The sequence below is a fragment of the Vanacampus margaritifer genome, chromosome 2, assembly GCF_051991255.1.
Source record: "Vanacampus margaritifer isolate UIUO_Vmar chromosome 2, RoL_Vmar_1.0, whole genome shotgun sequence".
NCBI lineage: Eukaryota > Metazoa > Chordata > Actinopteri > Syngnathiformes > Syngnathidae > Vanacampus > Vanacampus margaritifer.
Window position 1 is genome coordinate 26,318,149 of NC_135433.1, and position 24,738 is coordinate 26,342,886.

A 24,738-nucleotide genomic window follows, 5' to 3' on the forward strand; every position below is an offset into this window, starting at 1 on the left:
CCCACCCTACTCGGCCTCCGATTGGCTCATCAGTCCTCATGCCAAAAGTTAGCCAATCTAATCAGTGTAGGCAGGGGGAACCAGTCAGTAAGAGGCAGAGGAGGGTAGGCCATGGCTGAACGGTTTGTATTTGAGGGGGGATTTAGAAGTGGGTATACTCAATATTTACTGAAAAAGAAGTGGGTATACTCCGTATACCCCGTGTATACCCTGGACTACACAAGTAGTTTCAAGTAACATTCAAGTTTACCTACCATTTAGCCAGTAAGTAGTGGCAAGGTAAATCTAACAACAGTTTAAACATCAGAGGATTACTTTATACAACAGAGTTTACGTATAGCCTTTATAATATCTACGATATACAGTATACTGTATTGTTATATCGCACAGCTGTCATTACTCCTAGTTTGAAGTCACTTTAAACTTTTTTTTTTAAATAACAAGAGGATAAGCAGTCTAATAATGGATGGATGGAAATCATTTTTACACAAGGCCCGCTTCACTTGCTAAGCTAAGGTAGCACTGAACAGAGCATGCCAATTTAGCATGTAACAACTATTGGTACACTCAACTTTAACAATTGTACACACACAAAATGGCGGCACAAACTTGCGTAGTTAGAAGATCCTCGGTCTTACGTGAAAATACTACGAGTTCCGTGACTTGAATCAACTGCATGACCGCGTCATTCTCAATAGCGCAGCACTTCAAACTCTCCAGCCACTCTCTCACTTTCCCGCAACATAATTCAAGCTACGGAGGAGCCATACAATTTGCATCTGCGACGTTCACATGCCTTTTTATTTGTACACACTACAGTAAATTACATTAATCGTTGTTTACTTACTTGTGTTGCCCATAGTATTAGGATGTGTGTGTGTGTGTGCGCGCGCGTGCGTAATTTACCTGTAAAAATTGTAATTGTACTTTTACGCATCTCACTGCCAATAAAAATACAGTAAGAGTTGCACACAACTTGAAAATGTAACATACTAGTGTATTTTTCGTAGTAGTGCAGTGTTTCCCTTAGTTGGCTTTTGTAGACATATTAAAAAGCAAGTTTAGTGCTTCATTATCCTTTTATTTGGTACTAATGAGCAGATGGAAACAGTACAACGGTTAAAAGGTGACCATGGTGCGTGGGGCTACCTTGCAATCTACAGAAAAAAAACACCCTCCTTCGTATTCCCTTTATTTAGTAGGGTGGCTTGCAGCGTGGGCGAAAGACAACTTTGTGTAAAATGTAAAAAGAGCAGCATCAATCAAAAGGAGGAAGAGGAGCAGGAGTCAGATGAGCGCAGTGATGGCCTTACGTCTCCCCCTGCTGCAGACACATTGTATTACAGTCTCCTGTCAGGTTAACGGTTAATATACTTATGTCATCACTCATAAATATCTTCATGTCAGATGGTTGGTTTTAGTTAGGGGGTGGCGTCACGTGACGCAGCGCCGGTTTGTGATTGGTGAGGGTGAGGCCGTGTGTCGCCACACTCCAAGTCGGGGCTGTCGTCATCGGAGGAGGAGGATCTGGATGGTGCATACGCACCCAAAACCTCCAGGACCTTTAGGGGCAAATCCTGGAAATGAGTTCACCAAATAATAGAGAGACGGGTTACAAAGGTGCTGGGCTCAGGTTCCATTCACGAAGGTGTCTGTGGTGTGTGTGTGTGAAAGGGGGTGGGGGGGGGGGTTATTCTGAAAAACACACCTGAAATCCCCCTACTGGGCCTACAGCTGTATACCTGACCCCTGAAGAAAAATCTACACAATATAGTGGTATCTTGAGATAGAAATTTAATTCGATTTGTTCCATTAAAAAATGTAAAAATTGTTCTAATGTGCATTTAAATGAAGAAAAACTTCTCTTGATACAGTAATGACATAGTTCAATTGTCTATATGTTTTGTGCTGGCATTTGTGTTCAAATATCCGTTGCTTGAACAGTAATAGCATCACACCATGCAAAATATTTGCTATTTAGCTTTAGCATTAAGCTAGCGGACTGAAAGGCTAAGCTACATGGTTGTTTTAAATACAACATGTGTAATGTTTTGCTTTAATTCAATGGACATTGTGCTACTCCTTCTGGTGTGGGCACCTTGGTCACTTGGGGGCAGTGTAATACACAAATGGATATACAACGAGACGGTCATGACTCCTAATAGTTCTTCGCAGAGCTGGTTTTGGTAGCACTTCTATGGCATTTTTCATTATGTGTTAGCATTAAGCTAGTAGACTTTAATAAGGCCAAGTGTTTTAGATATACAAGGTGTAATTCTTTGTTTAGTTTTAGAGTAAATTTCAGCTAGGCGTGGCAATAAACAGCTTAAGGTTTGATTTTTTGAAGAATTGTTCTTGTTGAGAAGTCCCCTGCCACCATCTGACATTCAAATCCAAAATTTTCCATGCATATTACAAAAAATAATAATAATTGCAAAGTGACGCAAAACTTTCCGGCCGAGGTACCACTGCATTATGGTCCCCTTTAGGATTTTTTTTTTTATTCTAAACTTTTGTGACAACCCATAGACCCATTCACCAACTCTTTGGTCAAAGTCTGTGTGAAAGGGGGTTTATGTGTTTGTTGTTCTCACCTTGCACTGGAGCAGCTGTAGGTAGATGGCCTCTGCTCCTCGCAGAGTGCTCTGTAGGTCCAACCTCATGGTCAGCTCATTAATGTGCTGTGTGTTATAAAGACCAGGATTAGGGTGATGACTCGACACAATACTGCACACGCACAATTGCACCCACCTTGAGAATAGTGTTGAAGTCATGGTCTGAGCCAATCAACTCTCCTCTCTGCGACTGCAGGATGGCGCAAGCGATCAGAAGGTGGAAGTTGGGGCAGGGAAGACGAGTCCACATAACCTGAGAAACAACACACCGTAAAAAAAATTTTTTTCCAGCCCCTGAAGACAGCTTCATGTAACAATATGAAATGGCTATAAGTAAACCCACACAAAAGTCTTAACAAGCCATATATGAAATGACAGATGAAGATTTCCATTTTCATTTAAGACTGGGGGTCACTCCAACACGCCCAGACAAAAAAAAAACACGCCAATTTCACTGAGCAATGTGTGATTTGGTAAGCATGCCTGTCTTGTTAAGACACACAAAAAAATCTCAAGAAGCCATCCCTGAAAAATGACAGGAAGCCTGCCGTTTTGATTCAAAGCAGCCATTTTAGGCACATTTCCAGGAATCCTTCAATTTATATGGTTGGAAAAAATTCAGCCCCCAAGACAACTTAACAGCAATACATTTGGCATGCATGTCTGTCATCAGTAGAACCACGAAACCAGTCTTAAGAAGCCATGCCTGAAAAGAGACGGGAAGTCTGCTACTTTCCTTTGAAGAGGTCATTTTTGGGTAATTTGGATCATTTTTCAGGGTTCATTCCTAGATGAACGATTCCTATAAATTTGGTGCGATGACTGGCAAACTTAGTTGATGTGCATTCATCATCCTAAACATGAGGACACAATCTGAAATGGTGCTCACCTCCCATAATATGAGAATATCTTCAAAAGAGAACTCCCTCTTGAACCAGATGAGCAGCCAGCGGAAACAGAAGCAAAGTGAGCCGCTGTCCTGCGAGTCTGATGGGCCCCCCCAAAAAAGAAGAACAATTTTCATTCAGTTGTTAAGAGTTCCACTCCTGATTCAGTTTGTCTTACCAAGGAAGTCGCACAGCTCCGGGTCCAGAGCTTTCAGCAGGACGCTGAGCTGAAGGAGCTGCTGCTTCATGGCCTCCTGGGACTCCTCAAAGTTGTGGTGCTGAGGAGCAGACAACAAGGCTCAGGAGGAGGAGAAGGAAGACGAATACATGATGTGGAGAAGGAGGAGGAGATGAGAAGAGATGAGAAAAAAAGGAGAAGGTTGAAGAGAAAGGAGGAGGGAAATGGGGGAGAAAAGAGGAAGAGGACAGAAGAGGTAGGAAAACAGGAAGGGAAAGAGCCAAAGAAGAGAAATAGAGGAGGACAGAGAAAATGATGCAAGGAGGGAAAAAATCAAAGAAGAAAAGGAGGAGAGGGGAAAAGAAGGTGGAGTATCGCAAAGACAAAGGGGGAGACGAAGATAAGAAAAAGGAGGTGGAGAAGATGGGGGGAAAGGAGGAAGAGAAATATATGAGAAGACAAGGACAGTTAGGAGGAAGAGGAGGAGGATAAGGAGATAAGAAGAAGAGAGATGAGGGGGGAAAAGGAGCAGGTTGAAGACAAAAGAGGAGAAGAAGAGGGAAAATAGGGAGAAAAGAAAAGGAGGAGGACGGAAGCGGTAGGAAAACAGAAAGGGGAAGAGCCAAAGATGAGAAGTAGAGGAGGACGGAGAAAAGGATGCAAGGAGGAAAAAATCAAAGGAGGAGGAGGAGAGAGAAAAGAAGGTGGAGTATAGCAAAGACAAAGGGGAGGAGGAAGATTAAAAAAAGGAGGTGAAGAAGAAGTGGAGGAAGGGGGGAAAGGAGGAGGATAAATATATGAGAAGACAATGACAGTTAGAAGGAGGAGGAGAGTAAGGAGATGAGGAGAGAGATGAGTAAAAAGGAGCAGATTGAAGAGAAAGGGGGAGAAAAAGAGGGAGAATAGGGAGAAAATAGGAGGAGGAAGAGGACAGAAGAGGTAGGAAAACAGGAAGGGAAAGAGCAAAAAATGAGAAGTATAGGAGGACAGAGAAAAGGATGTAAGGAGGAAAAAAATCAAAGAGGAGGAGGAGAGGGGAAAAGAAGGAAGAGTATAGCAAAGACAAAGGGGAAGAATAAGATAAGAAAAAAAGAGGTGCAGAAGAAGAGGGGGGAGAGGGGAAAGGAGGAAGAGAGATATATGAGAAGACAAGGACAGTTAGGAGGATGAAAAAGAAGAGGAGGAGAGGAAGGGGAGGAAGAGGAGGAAGAGGAAGACGACAAGTATAAGAGGTGGTGAGGAGGGGAAAATGAGGAAATGAGAAAGATGAAACGATGAGGACAGGAAGATAATTGGAAAAAGGAGGAGAAGAGGACGAGGGGGAACAAAAGGTGGAGGATGGTGGAAGGAGGACAAGACATGTTGAGAAAAAAAAGAGATGAGGAGAAGTGGAAGAAGAGGGTGATGATGATGAGAACCAAAAGAGGAGGAAAAGACGCATGAGGAGGCGGCGAAAGAAAAGAAAATGAATGTGGCCTGTAAGCATGCAGTCTCCTCACCACCATCTCCATGAATCCAGTGAGGCACCAGAAGGATTCCACTTCGTTCTGCGTGACAAACAGCAAAGGTGACAGCAGGTCGCTCATCCCCTGCACGTATCCTGCACGCCAAGAGCAAAAACCCAATCGTTACTTTGAGCAACATCAGAAAAAAACAATCGGGTTCGTCCAAAAATAAAAGTGAAAGGTCACCAAGGTCAAAGTTGTACATGCAGTACGTCATCAGTACGTCGTGCAGCAGCGCCAGGCCCGGGTTGTCGTTGCCTGAGAAAAACGTGTTGTGTCGGTCTGTCCTGTTCACGTCACGCTCTGCCAACAAAACAAAAATACACACGGTGACATAACAGAAGAAGGGAATGAACACCCGACTTTGGCTGGCAACCAGTCCAGCGTTTGTAAACAGGTGCCTTGACATTTGCTGAATTGTGGTCTATTGTTTGTTTATAAGTGCCCTGGCACTGGCTGGCAACCAGGCCAGCATTTTCTGCTTCCCTCACCAGAAATTATCTTACTTTCACTAAAGACATGGAAACCGTCCATAGGTATGTGTGAGTGACTGTTCGGTTATCAATAGCGCCTTGGGATTGACTGGCGACCAGTCCACGGTCTACCTGTTTCTCGCTATAGGGGATAAGCACGATAGAAATGTACAGTTGGGTGTAATAAACATTGGGGGGAAACCAACAGTTGCCATTCTGAAGAATTTTTACAAATCTTGCAACATGGTGTCGAAAATAATCTTGGCTAGTGAGCCACTTGCTGCTTCGCCAAGTCTACTAACCAATCAGACTGCGGTATCCCCTGAGGAGCGAGTTCCTCATCTCCTGCTCCTCGCTGACCGACTTCCATTGCATCTTCATCCTGAAGTACTCGTCCCTGCACACACACAACAGCAAGCCACCACCTTGTGATCTGAACGTGACAAATGGACAGGACCACCGCCAAAACAAAAAAAAGAAAAGAAATCCAGACTGTCAATGTGAACTGACGTCTTGAGGCGTAAGATCTCCTCTCGTTGGCTTTGGGTGCTGTTCCACGGGTAAAAGCCCAACAGGAACTTCCACACTTCTTTCCTGAGCGTTGGTGCGATGCCCTGCAACAATACATTCTCATGTCATGTCATGGAAAAAAGTGGATTGTTTCATCATGATGATTATCACGTCTACTTACCCCCCTGAAGACCAGTTCTTTGACACACTCGGGATCCTTGACGCGCCCCTCTGGGTCCAGAAAGATTTCCCACTCGTCCAGAGGGGACCCCCTGCTGACGACCGGCTTGGGTCCGAGGTCCACACCCTGCCGGGGGGGTGACATAGCATAAGCAACCCAATAGTCTCACATGTCATGTTTGTAGATTATTTCTACTTCTTGTGTGCACAGCAGTTTTTGTTAAGAGTATTCAATTGTGCAAGGAGCTATCGTAAATAACTTTCATGTGCCTGTGCGTGTCGTGGACTTTTACTTGATTTTACGCACTATCATAAGTAACTTGTAAGAAAGATTTCTGTTCCACAGACCCTTTTAGCCCGCGACTTTATTAAACAATGCTGTATTAAACTGTATTACTGAAATTTTCCCGACTGTGGATTACTGTAGTTTCATAACCTCATGAAAACTCATAAAGTATCCTATATACCTAGTTGATGTGTTTTTAGTATTTCTTCTGTGTAAGGTGCCAGTTATCGGAAATACCCAGTAAGAAGAGTGATAGCATCAGCATATCTGACACAGCAACATTTCCGTGTACTTACGTGTCTACCATGGACTCTCCTAACTTTGATGATTATCTTAATATATTTCACTTTGCGTCACTATTTGTTTCTTATGTACAAGATAGTGGTTACGATAGAAGCTGCCCGTCTTACGCATGTGATGAGCTCAAAGCCGGGCTCCTCATCCAACTGCGGGGCTGAACTTGGGTTGCGGGCGTCACGCGAGTGCAGCGGGGAGTCGGGAGGTCGCAGGGCATCTCTGAAGAAGTTGGTGACCTTGGAGAAGCCGCCGAAGGTCGTGGCATAGGGATCGTGGATGAATCTCTGGAGAAGACACATCAATTGTTTACTGCAAATCATCAACAAATACATGGTGACTAGCATAGCAATTACATGCCCTTCCACAACATGGCAGACGATACATTATTAATCTGTAATGCCCGGTTGGGGGGGTTGCGCTGGTCGCTCCTCTTAACTCACTGCACTAGTTTTACACAATACACTTTTATAGACATATAGGGCACCTAACACACTTTGGGGGGGGGGGAACACCATCTTCGCCCTACAACTCCCCTCCAATTTTAATGCACCACACAACTGTGTGTGTGTGTGTGTGGGGGGGGGGGGGGGGGGGGTCGGGGTAGGGCGCCATCGGTTGGGGCAGACCACAGTATAGAGCAGTGCTGCGGTCCCCTGCCCGGGAGCGTGCACGCCCACGCGAGTGGGACCGTTGAACGAACTGACTAGTCGTATCCTCCACACGCGGGCAGTTTGAAAAAGCTTCAAGGACGGGAGGAGGAAATGGCGACCGGTATTCACTGGAACTTACTCGGAGCGAAAGTTTGAGCTGTGAGTCCAGCGGCATGCTACGCGCTGTAGCTTCTTGCTAGCTAGCCCGCTAGCCTACAACCATAATTTGAGTTACACCTTCCAAACAAATCTTCCTCACACCAATTCACTATTTAAACATCATACACAACATATACACGGCTAAACTTGTTCATTTTGCAGTTGATGTCACACCGCCATCCTCATTGGATGACTATCTAGCTATCTATCTATCTATCTATCTATCTATCTATCTATCTATCCATCTCAAACTGTGAGGTGTGGTTGCTTTCAGTGACAGTTCGAAAACAGCATATGGCCTTCATCAATCAATCAATCAATCAATAGCCTACATGCTTTTTAATTACACAAGGATTTTTGCTATTTGTAGGCTGCCCGGGTCCCTATCACCCGCAAATAGCAGGGGCAAATTGTATACAATATATATTGTGGTGATATTATTATATTGTTTTATTTTGTCTTCATGAGCATACGCAATATTGTAGTAATCCAAAAGTAATTTAGTTACATTACTTTGATATTATGGTACTTGGATTACGTTATTAACGACATTTTTTAGCAGGTAACTTGTAACTGATTACATTTTAAAAGTAACCCTCCCAACCCTGAACATAAACCAGTGTTTTTGTTTTTGTATTTTTGGGGGAGTGGATTTGATTTCTCTAGTGTAAAATATGCACCTTGGCTTAAACAAGTTTGAGAAACACTGCTGTAAGGAAGCATAAAATGTTCGGCAAAATAAAGCAAATCCTACCGACACAAGATCAGCGCCTCCGTCGTCAAAGAGGTGTAGCTTGTCAAAGGACTGAGAAAGTGCACCAGGATCTTGGGGGTACGCCAGGAAGAGACGCCCATCCACCGGTGACCTGAAGATGACATCACCCAAAAACAAATTAAAACAAACAAACAAACAAACAAATGTGTTCTGTATCCAATCACGTGACACTGAGTAGAGTCCGCGCTTACTGGTCCAGGACAAGGTAGCGGCTGAGGGCACGTAGTAGCTCCCGGCTGCCTCCTCTGTGGAAGTGCAAGGGGGGCAGCGGGTGGCACCCCCTGCTGGTCAATACCAGGAAGTTGCGGCCCAAGGAGAAACGGGCCCTGCGCAAAGAGTAAAGCTCCGAAAGAGGCAGTGAGAACGACCACTGACCTGCAAGACAAACGGTCCATCTACTTAACACTGTTCCGCCCCCACACTGACTTTCTTATAACTTGGAAGCTAGGCTGAACACAAGATCCAGAAACATTTTCAAGCAATTACAGCAATCTCCCACAAGGGACCAAGCCCTGACGCAAAACTCGAGATACAGTATATCACTTTAACATACTTCCTTCACACCGATTTCTATTTTCCTATTAGCTTGGGCTCATACGCCTTTGTGTGGCATCTCAGAGTAGGTGAATTTGCAAATTGTCGACACAGTCTCTAAAAAGTAAGCAGAGCTGCAGTCTTTGTTGTTAGTACAAGTTAGCCAAGAGTGCTAAGAACATTAGCTTCTGATAATAATGCTACATTAATGATTGGCTCAGTTTTTGACATGTGGTCATGGTTCATTTGTGTTTGGAGATTTGTAATGCATGCACCACATCACAGATCACAAATCAGCCATATGAAGTGCTGCCTCCATCAGAGAAAATATAATGGTGTTATAGGCTCCTACTTTTGTTACATTATTAAAACACCTGGAAACTGTTTTAAATAGCAGCGAGGGGAAAAAAATAATCTATCTAAAGCGTTTTAAGCGGCACCTGTTTCTCGGAGGGGGACATGCTCCCGATCTTTTTTCACAGTGCTGATGACTGCCCAGTCCGGCTCATAGCCGGGGTCAAACTTGGTGTCCTCCTCGCCTCCTTCGCCATCCTGCGTCGCAAGATTCGCACTGTTAAATCATATCGTTTGAATGCTGTTTTATGCATATTAAAGCCACCTTTTTGGAGTAAAGCACAGCAGGAGCGCTGCGGCCCGCGTCCTCCAGAGGACTCCACTCTAAAGCCGGCACGCCAGCCTGAAAAATGAAGCTACTTCATAAATACTTTTTCATCTCACCACGACAACAACAGATTTCCTTACCCGCTCCACAATGCGTATGAAACCTGGGATGCTGGTGTCCTGGTTGCTCCTCTTGGCATTAGTGTGCAGGTACACACCCTCCTTCTCGAATATCAGCTGAAGAAACAAGACGTTTATATTCACCATTCACAACATTAGATACACTCAATGGGATCCAATACACATACACATCACATGTATCAAAGATTAATAATAATAATAATAGCCAAGTTTGGACTGATCACTGTAGTAGTTTGCAGTGATGTCTCAAATGCATAAAATTGAGAGCTGTCTCTAATATTGACAGTGTGACCGTCATGTAGCAAAATAAAAACCACTAAAAAAACACAATAAATACATTGTTCAATCAATTTATCACAAAACTGTGTATTTTTTTAATTGTGTAAAGGCAGAATTTTTATTAGTATCTATCAATGGTTTCCCCCAAAAATTACAAATTATCAAATGTATTACAAAAGGAGGAAAATATGACAAAATAAGGAGCAGATAGGGAAGTTGTCCCCCCCACCCCCTCATTCAATACGTCTTTATACCAAACAATAAAGTAATGAGTAAATTAAAACAAGACTTTGCAGAAACCCTGTATTTTGTGAAGGTAAATTGGTTAATTTGCTTAAGGCCTTTTATAAATAATAATAAAAATGCATCAGATTTATACAGCGCTTTTCTAGACACTCATAGACGCTTTACAATGGAATGGATACAATATTCATGCACTCACACATTCACACTGCGGTGGCGTAAGCTACTTAAGTAGCTACAGCTACAAAAAAATGGTTATTCTGTCTTCTTTTTTAAATGACGTGTCCAATTAGGTTATTGTCTAGGGATTCACAACTATTGTGCTGTGAGAGAACTTTGGGTCTGACAAGGGAAATGATCCGATTTCACTTAATTGGTCTGCATCGAAAAATAAACAAGAATGACATAAATATTTTCTAGATCAGCACTGAAGACAGTGGTACTATTGATTGTACCATTTTCTATGTGCTGCTATAGGCCTATTTTTTCCTGTCCATTTTGGTAGGCTACTAGGTACTTTTAAGCTAAGTTCTGAGAACCTGGACTGACAAAGGATTCATAGAACATACTGTATCTATTAGACCACTCTAACAGGAGATTTCACCTCATTTAGCTGCAAGGATGATTGTAGTTACTTTTTGGAATCACTTTTTCTCACATTCAGTGGTTTTGATACACTTTTATCAAGTTTATCATTTATCAAGAGCTTTCAAGGACCAGCTAAAGGTAAGCTTAAACTCTTATTGGTTGCAGTATCAACAAGGCTCAGTGTACAATGCAGTATGCTATAATAATAAATACTTCTACTACTAATAATACTACTACCACTACTACTACTACTACTAATAATAATAATAATAATTACAATAATATAAAAATGGGAGCATATAAAGAAAAAACTAATGAAACACTGTATTTGCATTCTACATCTGAAACAGCCCTAGAAAATGTTGGCTAGCTACTTTGTTTGGCTCATGCATTTTTTTTAAATGCAGACCAGTATTTACTTTTTTTACTACCACAGGCATAACTACTAGCTCATTTGTAACCGTAAAGAGAATGTACAATTTTACTGTGTTCTTTTTAACAAGCTAGAAAGTTGTGAAAACCATACCGTACAGTACAAAGTTGAAACGCAATATTTCAAAAACAGCAACTGCTTGTACTTGGTACTTGATGGTTTAATGATACAGACAGAGCATGAACAGGTTTTGATATACTGTGTTGAGTATTCAGTATTCACATTATTATTGAATCTTTTTTATGTGTATCCTCACATTCAAAACCATAGAGTGGACTTCATTCTAGGAATGACCAACATGATTTACCAGTTGTTTTACTTTCAATATATGAGGAGGAGCTGGAGGGAAAGACTGCCTTTGGAGAAAAGTGGTATACAATTTTGTACTCCTTGTAGGAGACTGGTTTAGTCCAGAAACATGCATATTGTCACTGTTTATGTTGAGGAGCTGCTGCGTCAAAATAATACATTGTCCTCTCTACAAATTAGGGTTACCATTTGCTCATATTTTACAAATACAATCCTTTTCTCCCAAGTACACATTCATTTTTGTTTGGAGGTGTCTCGTGAGATTTTCTAAAGCAAAACACGTAGCATGGCTCTATACAGCTTTGGAAAGACTGGTCTATTGTACAAAATATAAATGTACAGTATGAACATAATGGTTGCCTCGGTGTTAACTGCGTACCGTGCTACAAACGGTAGATAGTAGATACGCTCTGATACATTTTGATAAAGTAGTAACGTCGTTACTTAAATTACTTATTGTTCAACACATTTGACGAATAATTTATACTTTTCCTGCCGCGAGCAAATGTTTCATTCTTTACGACAGGTGTTTGGTCACGTAAAGGCATCATGTGATCTGCTCGCGGCAGGTCTGACAAGTTACGTCACATCTTTACGTGTGTATGTGAGCCTTTACGTGTGTCAACTCCAAGCTCCAAAGACAGCCGCACCGCTCGGTGTATTTTATTTCGTTTGAAACGCCCCTAATGTTCTTGTAACTGCAATTACTACGGTTAGCTAGCTAAGACGTTGACAAAATGAGATAAAAGGCAACGACGACCTCCCACGCTCAACGGTGATACTTTTTTTAAACGGTCAGAACGTGAGAAAAAAAGACGCAACAAAGTCGTGCCGATACCTTGTAGTCGTCACCGTTTTGCTCCATTGTTGAATCGCTCATCGTGGGTTACTAGATTTGAGTCTTCTACCTTGGTTTTCCCAAAACAAATGTTACGTCACACTTCCTGTTTCCACCAAGCCCGCCCCTCAGACAGACGTCGATACATGAGCCAATGCCAATCTGAGCGCTGTAAAGCAAATTCTCCGTGACTCCAAAGCTTTTTTGCATTATTTGGGTTTTGTTCGATCGTTTTGTCCTAATACTAATATACATTGATATGATTTATTATGTAGGTCTTATTCGAGTGCATTGACATTGTCTTCCATGTTGTTTTACATCTTTATTTCTTTTTTAACGTTCAACTTTATGTTCATTGAAGGGTGGGAGATCTAAATCGAAAAACAAAACTCTTTAATCTGATTTAAATCATATGACAACGGAGCACCAAGTTAATTGGTGTGCGGGGCAAGGGGCGGTACATAGAGCACACATGCAATTTTTCACGTAAATATTTTATACATTAGATTGCTATTAAATTTATTATTTGAGCTCATAGGAACGTTATTATTTCATTTTATTATTATTGGCTTTCGGGTTCGCCAACGCGATGGAGACTTTGCTTGAACTTTAAAACCAAGTACTGTAACGTTAGAGCAAGAAACTGATTGGTGTGTTGTGGAGGACTCGTGCATGCAACGCGGAAGTAACGCGAGGACGAGCTCGCCCCTAAAACCACTGTCACGTGTACATGATGCTCGCCATAGAAAAGACAGTAAACAGATGACATCACAGTCGGAACACGCTTGCTTTCACATTAAAAGTTAATCACTGCTTGAGTCAAGTTTCGGGAAAATATATGCCAAATCCTAATTTTCAGAGTTGATTAACATTTGAAGTGGGTAACACAGCTCCGCTTTTAGATCATTACATTCAACACAGCCAGATATGAAACAAAGATAGAACGTTTTTAATAACGTCATTTGTTTAACTTTGAAGACTTCAATAGGAACCTCTAACATTAGCCCTCGCAAACTTTCCACTGGTGACGAGCCTAGCTAGGGGAGAGGAACGCTTGAAGCAAGACACCGCACGTTTGACGAAATAAAGTCAAGTTTAAGGTCGACGAGTAAGTGGCAACTCGGAGGAAAGAAAGCAAACGGGTAGGTGAACATTTGACAAGTATTTACTCATTCGTACAGCGCGTCTCGGCTGCGCGTAAGACCCTGAAAAATGGTGGTGAAGTGCGCCTTCCTTCCATCATGAGGAGTCTGCACAAAACAACAACAGTGGCTAATAAATAAGCAGCAGCAACGACAGCCCCAGCAACCATCGCAAGCCTCATTCAAATGCACTTTAAGAGGACACACGTGCAAACACAAAGGACGGCGTGGCATTAAAACAGACTAGGGATGAAATAAAACGGACTGTGGCCAGTGTGGGGAGATTTCAAAGCTAGTTTAATTCCATTCGTTAGCATTCAGTGTTGTCAAAGTGTTCCTTAAGGAGTAATAATAGTACGCAGTTTCTTATTTTAAAAGCGCTCACAGGTGTCATATGAAACGTTGTTTGACATTCTCCTGTCAAAGTTAATGTAGGATAAAAAATGACAACGAACTTAGATCCACTTGTCACACTGTTTGAAATCAGTCGGTTTTGCGGGGGTGGTTTGGTCTCATGCAAATGTTTGTTACCATGGTGACTCGACCAAGCTAGACATTGCACAAATACAGGGCAACTTAGGCTAGGTTCACGCTGCATCCAAATGAGACCCAAGTCAGAATTTTCTTGTGTATGTGAATCTGCAAAGTTGTTTTGAGTAACAGTTGTGACTTTATTTTTTACTTAAATTTAATCCTACTTGTAACATGATGCCTAAATTTGACATTTGTGGTGCTATTAGTAATTTAGCTACGCAAATTGTTAATTTATTATACGCGTTAGTGATTTGATGTCATCTTTTTAGTAGGCATCTCCATTTTCTCAAAATATTTGTACCTCCTCCCGCATCGCTCCTCTGTAGATATGAGATCATAAAAAGATGATACCTGACGATTGACTTATAAAAGTCTGTGGCCCTGACATGCTGGACCATACGTATTTACTTCCGTGAACACAATGTTGTGAGTGATGTCTCTTCTGCGCATGCTGGTTACTTTGGGGACACATTTGGTGCACACACCAGACAGACTGCGGTCGCATTTAATATGTATGTTATATGGACGATTACACCCAAAAACAGCATGAGAGCTAGCATCCATACAGATTCAATTGTATTTTGCCGCTCTTTATCTCCATGATACCAAATTGCAGTGTGTCAGTCAGTGTGCGGGATCTTTGCCCAGCTAGTCAAAATACACCAAGCATAAAGAATAACATCACACTTAACATCCATTCTTGTTAGTTTTTGGGAAGAATGCTGTTTTTATTTCCATGACAACCGGGGGTGGGGCTAGGGTGTTGCGACAAAGCAAGTGCTACTCTGTGTTGCGTTTTCTTTTTTTTGGGGTGGGGGGGGGGGGGGGGTCAAAGATGGCCTTTGCCCATACAACGCAAATCATACTCAAAGCAATTATAATGAATGTTTAGATGGAGCACTGTCAAACAGACGTCATGTAAACAGTTCAGTCGGAATAGCCAGGCTCTCTCTGTCTTGACATAAATGCATAGTAATGCCATCGTCAACACACTTGAAAATGGTGTCTTCCTACCAGAACTTGCCTGCAATGGGAGAGCTTGTATTAAACTACTTGTAGTTTTAACATGTTTTTTTTTTTTAATCAAGCTGTTGCATGAATAAAAGTGTCCAAGAAATTACAACTGCTGTGCAAAGAGACGACAGAAGTCCGTCTTAATAATCACATGATGTTCACATCGATCTGCCTGTATTACACAGCTGTAAAATATTTGTTCTGATTAATGCATTCGCGCATGTAATCGGCAGATGGGAATAGATCACGTCACGTCAACTACGACTGCGCAACACTGGAAAAACATGCAATATGCAATATAGTTGTTGAATACAGCGCTATTGATATTGCAATATTTAACATGCACCTAAAGAAATTACATTTATAGAGTCTAATGAAAGAATTGCATTTTTTTTCATGCGGCAATATAAGCAAGCTCAATGTATTCTTGCACGATAATATTATTTTCAACCGATACTGATAAACCAATAATTTAGAATGTGCCGATGTCGATAACCAATAAGTAAGCCGCTAATTGTTTGCAAAATTAACTTGAATACAAATATACTTTCAAGTCCTACTATAAGGCTAACATGTACAAATACATTGAAACGTTGTGTAAATCACCATGAAGCAGAACTTTTTTGATATATCTGCTTCAAAGACAACTAGTAACCCATTTAGATTTTTTGCCAAAACAAAATAGTCATGTTTAAAAAATGCAACAAAAAACTGCGAGGGTAACATTTTGGGAAGACACAGTAAAGAAAGCCCACATTGGCGACTGCCATGTTGCCATGATGCATCTTCTGTCAACACGAGGTCCGTTGTGCGCATTATGACGTCACAAATATGCGACACTACCATAGGAGATGTGAGGGGTTGAGGAGTCGGGCACAACTTGAGCCACAACCACAACAGATGGACCAACGCGGCAAGTCTATTATTATCGGCGGACTTCTGTATGATCTGGTCTATCTGTAGGATGTCAAATTGGTTGATAATTGCCGATAATTATCAGCAGATTTTTTTATTATCTGTTTTATCTGTTTGACATCAAATTGGTCGATAATTGCAGATAATTATCGGCCACCGATATTATCGTGCATCCCTAGTAATTACCCTAGATATTTTTAAACTATTAGATGGCCATGTACATTTAAGTTTGCATCTGACTGGTCAGTGTTCAAATTCTGGTAAAAGCATACAATTCCATATGAAACTCATTGCATGTATCTGCGATGCGTATATTACATGGGCCAATATCGCAATACCGATATTTTTTTCAATATATTGTGCAGCCCTAACGTCAACCATGTTTGACCAGAGCTCTTCAATCAGAATGACCAAAAAAATCTCAATGTCAAACTGGATCTTGATAATATACTATTCAGGGTTTTCCCCAGTATTTTATGAGCTTTTATAGGTCAATAGGTCGGTGAATATAATTCGGTGCATGCCGTTCGTTGTCCAAGATACCACCACCCCTCCCCCACACTCCTCAAAGCCACAAAAATGCTTTTATTGTCTTTGATAAAATATGTTTGTAGTGAGATGCCATACATGTTTGTACTCCCTCTTCAGATATAACCAGCAACTTGGCACCATCTGTTCTCTCCCCTGGCTCCCTTTTGTTCTAAGAAATCACCCAGTCAGTGCATCATATCATTAAGTCACCCAGTGCCTCATACAAAAACTCCCTTTCCATCTTCACCAGAGCAAAAAAACAAAAAACCTAACCAAAACACACCAGCAAGTAAGCAGATTGCTATTTAAGCAACATCATTCATTAGGCCATTAGTGAACTCCGCACACACACACACACACCCACACACACACACACAACCTGACACCATCATGGCCTCCATCACCAAGTCGTCTGAGCCGGAGATCGCAGACAACCACAGGGACAGCTGGGTGGCGCTCCTGGCCGCCGCCGACGCGTACTGCCAAAAATCGGGCTGCGAGCTGGCCATCCTCACGGCGTGCAAGAAGTTCCGCTCCTCAGGGACGGAAATGGATGCCACGAGTAAGAAGAAGTGGGAGAGCGGCGGCGGCGGCTTTCACAGGGATTGCGAGTTCTCGTACACTGTTTGGGGTCAGGGCTTCCTGGCTGAGTCGGCACGGCGCTACGTGGATGACATTGGCGTGCTGCACTCGACCACCTTATTGACGACACAAAGGCACACGCGCCACGCAGCTCCAGAAGTCACGTCAGAGGCAGGGCACAGGGTGATGAGTCAGGTGCGTATTTATTATATTTATTCATCTTTAATTGTTTTTTTATTGGCTTCCGAAGTGCAAAGCCTATCCTTGGTTTAATGCAGTAGCTCAGGGGTGGGCAAACTCGAGGGCCTGGAGTCCTGCAGTTTTGGGATGTTTCCTTTCTCCAACACAGCTGATTCAATGATCAACTCATCAGCAAGCTCTGCATAAGCCTGATAACGATCCTGTTCATTGGGATCAGCTGTGTTGGCGGATGGAAACCTGCAGGACTGCATCCCTCGAGGACCGAGTTTGCCCACCCTTGCTGTAGCTTATCTTCTCTGATATTTTTTAAACCTGCCACCTATAATAGAAAAAAACAGAGCTGGTCACTTCCGTTAATCAGCAATTCCCGTCACCTTTCGGCACGTCCGTCTGCTTATTCGTTAAATGCTGATGTGAAGGCTCGCACGGAATGAGAGGGTCTCTATGTACTCACCTCAATCGACGGATGTAAACGGGCTTCATTCGGTGCTCAGTCTGTGTTATTTTTAGGGTCTTTGCATCATTGTGCACTTGCTGCAAGGTGGGCATTGTCATAGACGGGAAATGACGATTAACGGGAGTGCCCAGCTCTGGAGATAAACACAAGCACTAGAAATAATCCACACTGTAAAAAAAAAAAAAGGTCCACAACATCTTGCACAAAAGAAGTAAACACAAGAACTAGAAAAATATTCAACAGTGTAAAAAAACAACATCACAGCATCTTATACAATAGAAAGAAAACATGAGTAGAAGCAATTCACAGAGTTAAAAAAGAAAAAAAGTCAGCACTTTAAGCAGTCGAAATAAGCACACGAACTGAAAATAATCCACAATGTAAAAATATGCCTATCACACCTTACACAATATGATAAAAAAAAGTGCTAATATATTCCACAGTATAGAAGAGAGTGCACAGCACTTTGCACAGTAGAAATAAACATGACTAGAAACAATCCACAGAGTATGAAGCAAGTATAGCACCTTGCACAACAGAGAAAAACAAAGACTAATAATAATTCACAAAATAAAGATGCAGGAATGCAAATGAACGTCATGTAATGAACGCAATTGTTATTTCTGTACGTGTTTACTTTTTACTAAGGGTGCCACCCCCTATAGTAAGCACTTATTTTTTTCGCATTATCTGTTAAAGAAATAAAATTAAAATTACAGACGTGGCAAATCGGGGTCCACAAAGTAAAAACCCTGCCACAGTTTGGCTTTAGCAACAGGTGCTTCTGCTCAACCAACAACTTGGATTTTTACTTTCTGGACCTGGAATTGCCACCTCTTTTTATTTCTGTGGAGGTTGATGTAAGTTCACACTGGAAAAACATTTCAAAGCTTGTTTGGTGTCAGGAAACAAAGACAAGAACAAAAGATTTGTTTTGAATAATATTGTCATTAGATTGTTGTGAATTCAAAGCTGTACTTTTATTATGGCCCAGCCTCATCCATGCCGTTGTTTCCAGAACGTGACGGGTGACGGCGTGCTGGGCAGCATCAGCCCCAACACCAGATTGTACTCGCAGAACTACCCGTCCATCTACAGCTCAGGAGGCGTCCCGGGTCAGGACAACAATGCCGAGCGCGAGCGGGACAAAAGCGCTCTGGAGGCCACACGACAGGTCAGGCAGCGCTCGGGCATCGTCGACCTGGAAGAAGAGTGCGAGGACGATGAAGAAGACGAGGATGAGGAAGAGGAAGACATGGATGAGAAGAGACCTTTTGGGAATGAGAGCGCAGGTCAAGACTGATGTACATTTTCATCAGAAAAATAGTTCACCGCACTTTGCAAGATAGAACAAAACCCACAACAACGACAAATAATCCACAGAGTATAAAAAAGTCAAATGCACTTTGCACAATAGACATAAATGCAACAACTAGAAATAATATAAGTCGAAAAAAAGTTCAATGTCTCCTTCCACAATTGAAATTGACATTATGACTAGAAATAACCCACAGCATATGAACAAGTCCACTATACTTGACTAAAAATAATACAGAGGATAAACAAAACAAAACACAACAACTAGAAATAATCCAGGGTGTATTAAAAAAAAAAAAGTCCACGCCAACTTGCACAATCAGAACAAGAACTAGAAATAATTCAAAAGAGTATAAAAAAAAATCATTGGCACCTTGCACAATAGCAAACATCCATCCTTGAAATAATCCACAAAGTAAACACCAATGTCCCCGTTGTGTTTCAGGCGTGTTTTCCATGGACGAAGACTCGCTGTCTCGCGACTGTGAGCCCTTCTTCGAGTCTGACGGCGAGGAGGAGAGCACTGACGGTGAGTTCGCCTGCCCCCACTCAATCATGCACAAATACGACCGGTGCGTTCACGAGTTACTGTTTTTTTCTGTTTCTGGCAGGCTCGTTGAGCGAGGAGGCGCCGCCGCCGCCGCGCGGTATGGCCGTGGGCCACCATGGCGTGCATGCGTCACGGCATGCCCACCCCATGGCGCTGGCACGCTCGCTGCCCGTCTCCGTGCCCGTGTGGGGGTGCAAGGGGGGGCGGGCAGCCCCGGGGGAAGGCAACAGTGGAGAAAGGGTACAAACGAACACGCATTCTGACACGCGCCATAGCATGATGAATCAACTTTTTTGAGCTTTTAGCCATATGAACTCATTTGCTCCCCAAAAATGTCTAAATACTATTTTAAATATTACCTTGCTTCCAAAGACTATATTTATATGTTTTTTATGCTGGAGCATACAGAAGGCTTTGATGGAGCCTCTGAACTGAAGAGAATGCTAGAAGCAATGGTAGTTATTACAAAAACGGCCAGTAGGTGGCAGAAGAGTATAAGAGATCAACCAGGGCTATGTTGCAAAAAGCTCTTTCCCCAACTGTTTTTAACAGATTAGTGAATAATGATGAAATTTAGCTATATTCTAATGCTAATTTCTACGAAACAGAAACATACTTTTTTTTTTTAATCTTTTTTTAGGTTTCATGTTTTATAGCAATAGAACACAATACTCTGTGGGCCTTGCAAAATCCAGTAAAATAGCCGGGAGTGAAGGGATTGCTTTAGTGAAAATAGCTGGGTGTGAATAAGTTAAAATGCTAATTCCTCACTAAAAACATCGCCGAAGAGTTGTCTTGAAATCAGCCCACAATGGCCTTAGTCAGGCAGGTGACCAAGAACCGGGTCACTCTGTCAGGGCTCTAGTAGTACTCTGTAGAGAGAGGACCTTACATAGGGACAACTATATTATGCAGCACTCCACCAATCAGGCTTGTATAGGCCAGACGGAAGCCACTCCGTAGTTTAGGAATTATGCACATGGCAGCCCGCCTGGAGTTTGCCAAAAAGCACATGAAGGACTCCCAGACCATGAGAAAGAAAAATCTCTGGTCTGATGAAGCAAAGATTGAAATCTTTGCTGTGAATACCAAGTGTCGTGTGGATGAAACCGGACATTGCTCAACACCTGACCAAAACCATCTCTACAGTGAAGCAAAGTGGTGACGTCATCATGAAATGGGGATGTTTTTCCAGCAGTAGGAACTGGGATACTAGTCAGGATTGAAGGAAAGATGAATGTAGCAAACTATCAATATACAGAGAAATCCTAGATGAGTGCTCAGGACCTCAGACTGGGGTAGATGCCCATAAGCATACAGGCAAGACAACGATGGAGTGATATCAGGGGAACTGAATATCCTTGAATAGCCCAGATTTGAATCCAATCAAATATCTCTGGAGGGATCTGAAAATGGCTTGTGCACTGACGCTCCCCATCCAACCCGATGAGGTGCTGCAAAGAGGAATGGGTGAAATTGCCCAAAGATAGGTGTGACAAGCTTGTGATGTCATATTCAGGGATGTGATTTTTCCGCTAATTCACGGAATTCCGCTTTTTTTATCCCCCCCCCCCCCCCAAAAAAAAAATCAATTTTTTTTTTTTTTTATAGTAGTAGTTCATTGTGTATGCACATGAGTCCGACAGATAACATCTTCTGCTATAACAAAGACATTTGTGGTATGCTCTAATATGAGTTACTTTTCATTTGGTCATGATATAATTATTTGGTCATGCTCCCCCCCCCCCCCCCCGGCTAAATTTTCCGATAATTTCACTTTGGTCAAATCACATCCCTGCATATTCAAAAAGACTTAAGGCTGTAATTAGTGTCAAAGGTGTATAACAAAGTATTGAGCAGAGACTGTCAAGACTTTATGTACATGTGATGTCTTGGTTTCTTTATTTTTCATGAAAAGTAATTATTACAAGAAGCTAATGTCTTCATTATGGGGTATTGTGTGTTGAATTTTGAGGGGGGGAAATATAGAATTTTGGGATGAGGCTGTAACAAAATATGGAGAATGTGAAATGATACTTTCTGAATGTGCTGTACACTATGGATGGATACTGTAGGTGAGTAACACAGTTGATGGATAGATGGCTGGTTGATGAAATGTTGGGAAGAAGATGGTGAGGGACGTGTACAGAGAGAGAACGCTTGTTTGTTTTCATGTTGTCGGAGGTGTCACTTGATCGACTTTAAGACGCAAACAATGACGGCATTCTCTACATTACTGTGTCGGACGGCTCCCACGCTTTAATGTGACCACTGATGACATCTGTGTCAGGCTCAGGTCCAGCTGAGAAGACTGTAGAATGTCAGCAAACGGAGGATGAAGATTTATTTTATGGAAAATCCCCTGAAACGCAGATTGTGGAGTTTTGCACCCCTGAAAACGATACCTTAAAATCTCCAACTTCAAGATTTTTTTTTTCAGGCTTTGCTTCTTTGGACATTTTTTGCATCTCCATTCACGATAGGCATTCCGCCGTCAAGTGAAAGTGACTTGGAAGAACCACTGAAAAAAAGCAATGAACGATGCAAACTTTCTGTGTCTTTCCAGGCATGGCTTCAGACCTTTTGTGTGTCCGCTGATGACATACCTACTAAAAAGGAAAAGGACAAATTTCATCATTAAGTCAAAATGACCTACTCTTTGGGCATGGCTTCTTGAGACTTTTTTTTTTTTGTCTACTCAGATTAGACATGCACACCAAATTTCTTGTCGGGAGGTCATTAACATTTCAGACACTTGGAAATGCCCCCTAAAATGGCCTCTTTGAAGCAAATATGTCCCAGTGTAACGCAGCATTCTGTATGTGTCCCTTCAGGTGGGCTGCGCTGATCTGGAGCACATCGCCGCCAGCATGAAGGCCCTTCTGGCCCCCGGGGCCACTGACGGGACAGAAATGTTCGGGGCCCTGCCAAGACCCCGGGTCAACACAGGCGACTTCTCGCTCAAGCACTGAGTGTGAGTGCAGGAGCCGTGCACTATGTGAAAACTGCGTGAAAACAAAACAAAACAATTACACCTCCATTTGTCGCTCGCTAGTTCAAGGAGGTAACGCAACACTAAAAAATAAAATGGCCGACGATGCACCTGGAAAGTTTCAAAATGCCACGCTAATGTGCCGTACCCACACTAAGGGGCGCAACAATTTATTGTAAACGTTTTGGGGTTAATTTGAAATATATTCCACATGTGCTTCATGTTAATGCTACATGCTAATGTTTGTTTGGTTTTTTGTTTGTTTTTTTTGGGGGGGGGGGGGCACAGATGTGACTAGAACTGTTTCACAGTGTTCAAAATTTTAAATCAAATTAAAACACTACGCTTTAGGCTCTAGGGATGTTAACACTTGCTTTATATCTTCAAAACAATGTTTTAACAGTTGTGTTGTTTGGCGTACACAGGAGGATGTTTTCTTTTTTTTAGTTAGAGTGACACAAAAATGTATGTCAGTTAGGTAGTTTAGCATCACGAAAGGAAACAGGCGGCGGCTACCTTGATGTAGCAAACACTCCAAAATACACAGTCTGTTTTCTACACAACAGCTACAAAAATAAAAGCAGAAACATTTTATTTTTGTAATGCCTGTATGCAGGAAACTTACCAGCTAAACTAGCTAGTCAACAACTAGCTCACCATCCTAAAAGATGACTACAAAAAAGATTTACTCACCAAAATAACATATCTGCAATAACTTTTCAGAAACATGCACAGACACGAGAATTAGTGCGGCTAGCATCTCTTATAGGCAACATTTAGCCTTGATGACGTTAGCTTAGCATCTAGTGAGCAGCCAGGAGGGTGAATAATGCTCAAAAATACATGTCAGCATCTGTTTTCAACAGATGAATGTAAAAAAAAAATAATAAAATGTTTGTTTGGCTAATCAAAGTAGCCGCTAAGTAGCTCGCAAGATACACAATGTTATTGACTCTACACGCAAAAATTACATTTGTTAGGCTGTGATAAGACCAAAATAAAATAAGATTTTGAGGCTTTTTCTCACAATATCATTGTTGCTTAAATAAGCTAAGCTAACTCCCTAACGACACAAATGATTCCAAACGTGACCACATTTACGTCGCTCGGCTGAAATGTGAAGCTTTTGTAACACTTTTGAGAACCTGTACTTCTGTCATTGTTGTCGCGGTAAAGCACCTGGTAGCATGTTAGCATGAAGCACATGGATGCTAACAACAGTAATAGCTCCTGGTGCATCGTCAGGCCCTCGTTCAAAAACATTTGTTCTCCTTGAACATTAAAATGTGAAAAGCTTATGTTGAAAATGTTGGTACACCAGCAGCACCTCTCATAATTCATCGTTCATAAGTCCTAACTTACATATTTGCCTCTTTGTACTTTGTACTACACTAGAAACCATTGACTGACTCGTCCAATGATTGTACTTCAAATGTTTTTTGTTATTTCTTGAAGTGAGTGGATGACTGAGACTGACAGAAGTGAGAGAGAAAAAGTTGGGACTGAAAGTTAAAGATGTCAGTGACATTTTGGTAGATGTTCTCCAAGTTCTTCTTTTGTGGTTCAAATAAAGGAGCAACACCAAGTTATTTGACGTTGACTCATTATGTCGCACTGCACTGCTACAATAGATTAACATACAGTATGTAATTTAGTTAGTTAAATAATAATAGACTCTTACTGTGACCAAACGTCCTCTTTTTTTCCCCGGACATGTCCACTTTTTTACATTCTGTACGGGTGTCCAGTTTTTTTTTTGTTTGTTTGTTTTTTAAAAAAAAATATAATTATGAATTCACGATGGCCACGCAAGCCAGCCCTTGCAGTTCTACCGCATCTTCTTTAAATTTGGAAATTGGTTGGATGTTCAAGTCTTCAATAAACATTTGAAACAAAACTGCTCCTTGCCGCAAGAAATTAGAGTGGAGGAGCAGGGGGCGGTGCCCTATTCGTTCAGTTTAATTCAAAAGTGCAGACATTTTACTTGTAGTTTACACAAGTT

At 41.9% G+C, this 24,738-nt stretch overlaps 2 protein-coding genes across 2 annotated transcripts; one reads left to right on the plus strand and one right to left on the minus strand.

Moving 5' to 3' along the window:
* Window positions 1–1,060: 1,060 nt before the first annotated feature.
* tbc1d17 (TBC1 domain family, member 17) lies at window positions 1,061–12,631 on the minus strand. The gene is made up of 17 exons (XM_077559129.1): window positions 12,502–12,631; window positions 9,812–9,907; window positions 9,669–9,746; window positions 9,490–9,601; window positions 8,707–8,890; window positions 8,495–8,606; window positions 7,045–7,215; window positions 6,350–6,475; window positions 6,169–6,272; window positions 5,961–6,055; window positions 5,372–5,488; window positions 5,180–5,280; window positions 3,681–3,780; window positions 3,505–3,602; window positions 2,752–2,868; window positions 2,595–2,681; window positions 1,061–1,577 (listed from the first exon to the last, which is right to left on the minus strand). Exons 1-17 carry the CDS (start codon window positions 12,541–12,543, stop codon window positions 1,422–1,424), a joined length of 1,896 nt encoding a protein of 631 aa, XP_077415255.1. The 5' UTR covers window positions 12,544–12,631; the 3' UTR covers window positions 1,061–1,421.
* A 742-nt stretch (window positions 12,632–13,373) lies between these two features.
* akt1s1 (AKT1 substrate 1 (proline-rich)) lies at window positions 13,374–24,325 on the plus strand. Its single transcript, XM_077558124.1, has 6 exons — window positions 13,374–13,643; window positions 16,755–17,414; window positions 18,896–19,169; window positions 19,640–19,723; window positions 19,806–19,984; window positions 22,579–24,325. Exons 2-6 carry the CDS (start codon window positions 17,028–17,030, stop codon window positions 22,714–22,716), a joined length of 1,062 nt encoding a protein of 353 aa, XP_077414250.1. The 5' UTR covers window positions 13,374–13,643; window positions 16,755–17,027; the 3' UTR covers window positions 22,717–24,325.
* The last annotated feature ends 413 nt before the right edge of the window (window positions 24,326–24,738 follow it).

Bases quoted from the DNA above. Each gene is read 5' to 3' on its own strand.
- tbc1d17 (XM_077559129.1), bottom strand. From the start codon at position 12,543: ATGAGCGATTCAACAATGGAGCAAAACGGTGACGACTACAAG. The intron at 7,216-8,494 runs GTAGGATTTGCT...TGTCTTCTCCAG, and splicing joins GAGGCGCTGATCTTGTGTCG to AGATTCATCCACGATCCCTA. The intron at 6,056-6,168 runs GTCAGTTCACAT...GTGTGTGTGCAG, and splicing joins GAGATCTTACGCCTCAAGAC to GGACGAGTACTTCAGGATGA.
- akt1s1 (XM_077558124.1), top strand. From the start codon at position 17,028: ATGGCCTCCATCACCAAGTCGTCTGAGCCGGAGATCGCAGACAACCAC. The intron at 17,415-18,895 runs GTGCGTATTTAT...CGTTGTTTCCAG, and splicing joins GGCACAGGGTGATGAGTCAG to AACGTGACGGGTGACGGCGT. The intron at 19,170-19,639 runs GTCAAGACTGAT...GTTGTGTTTCAG, and splicing joins TTTTGGGAATGAGAGCGCAG to GCGTGTTTTCCATGGACGAA.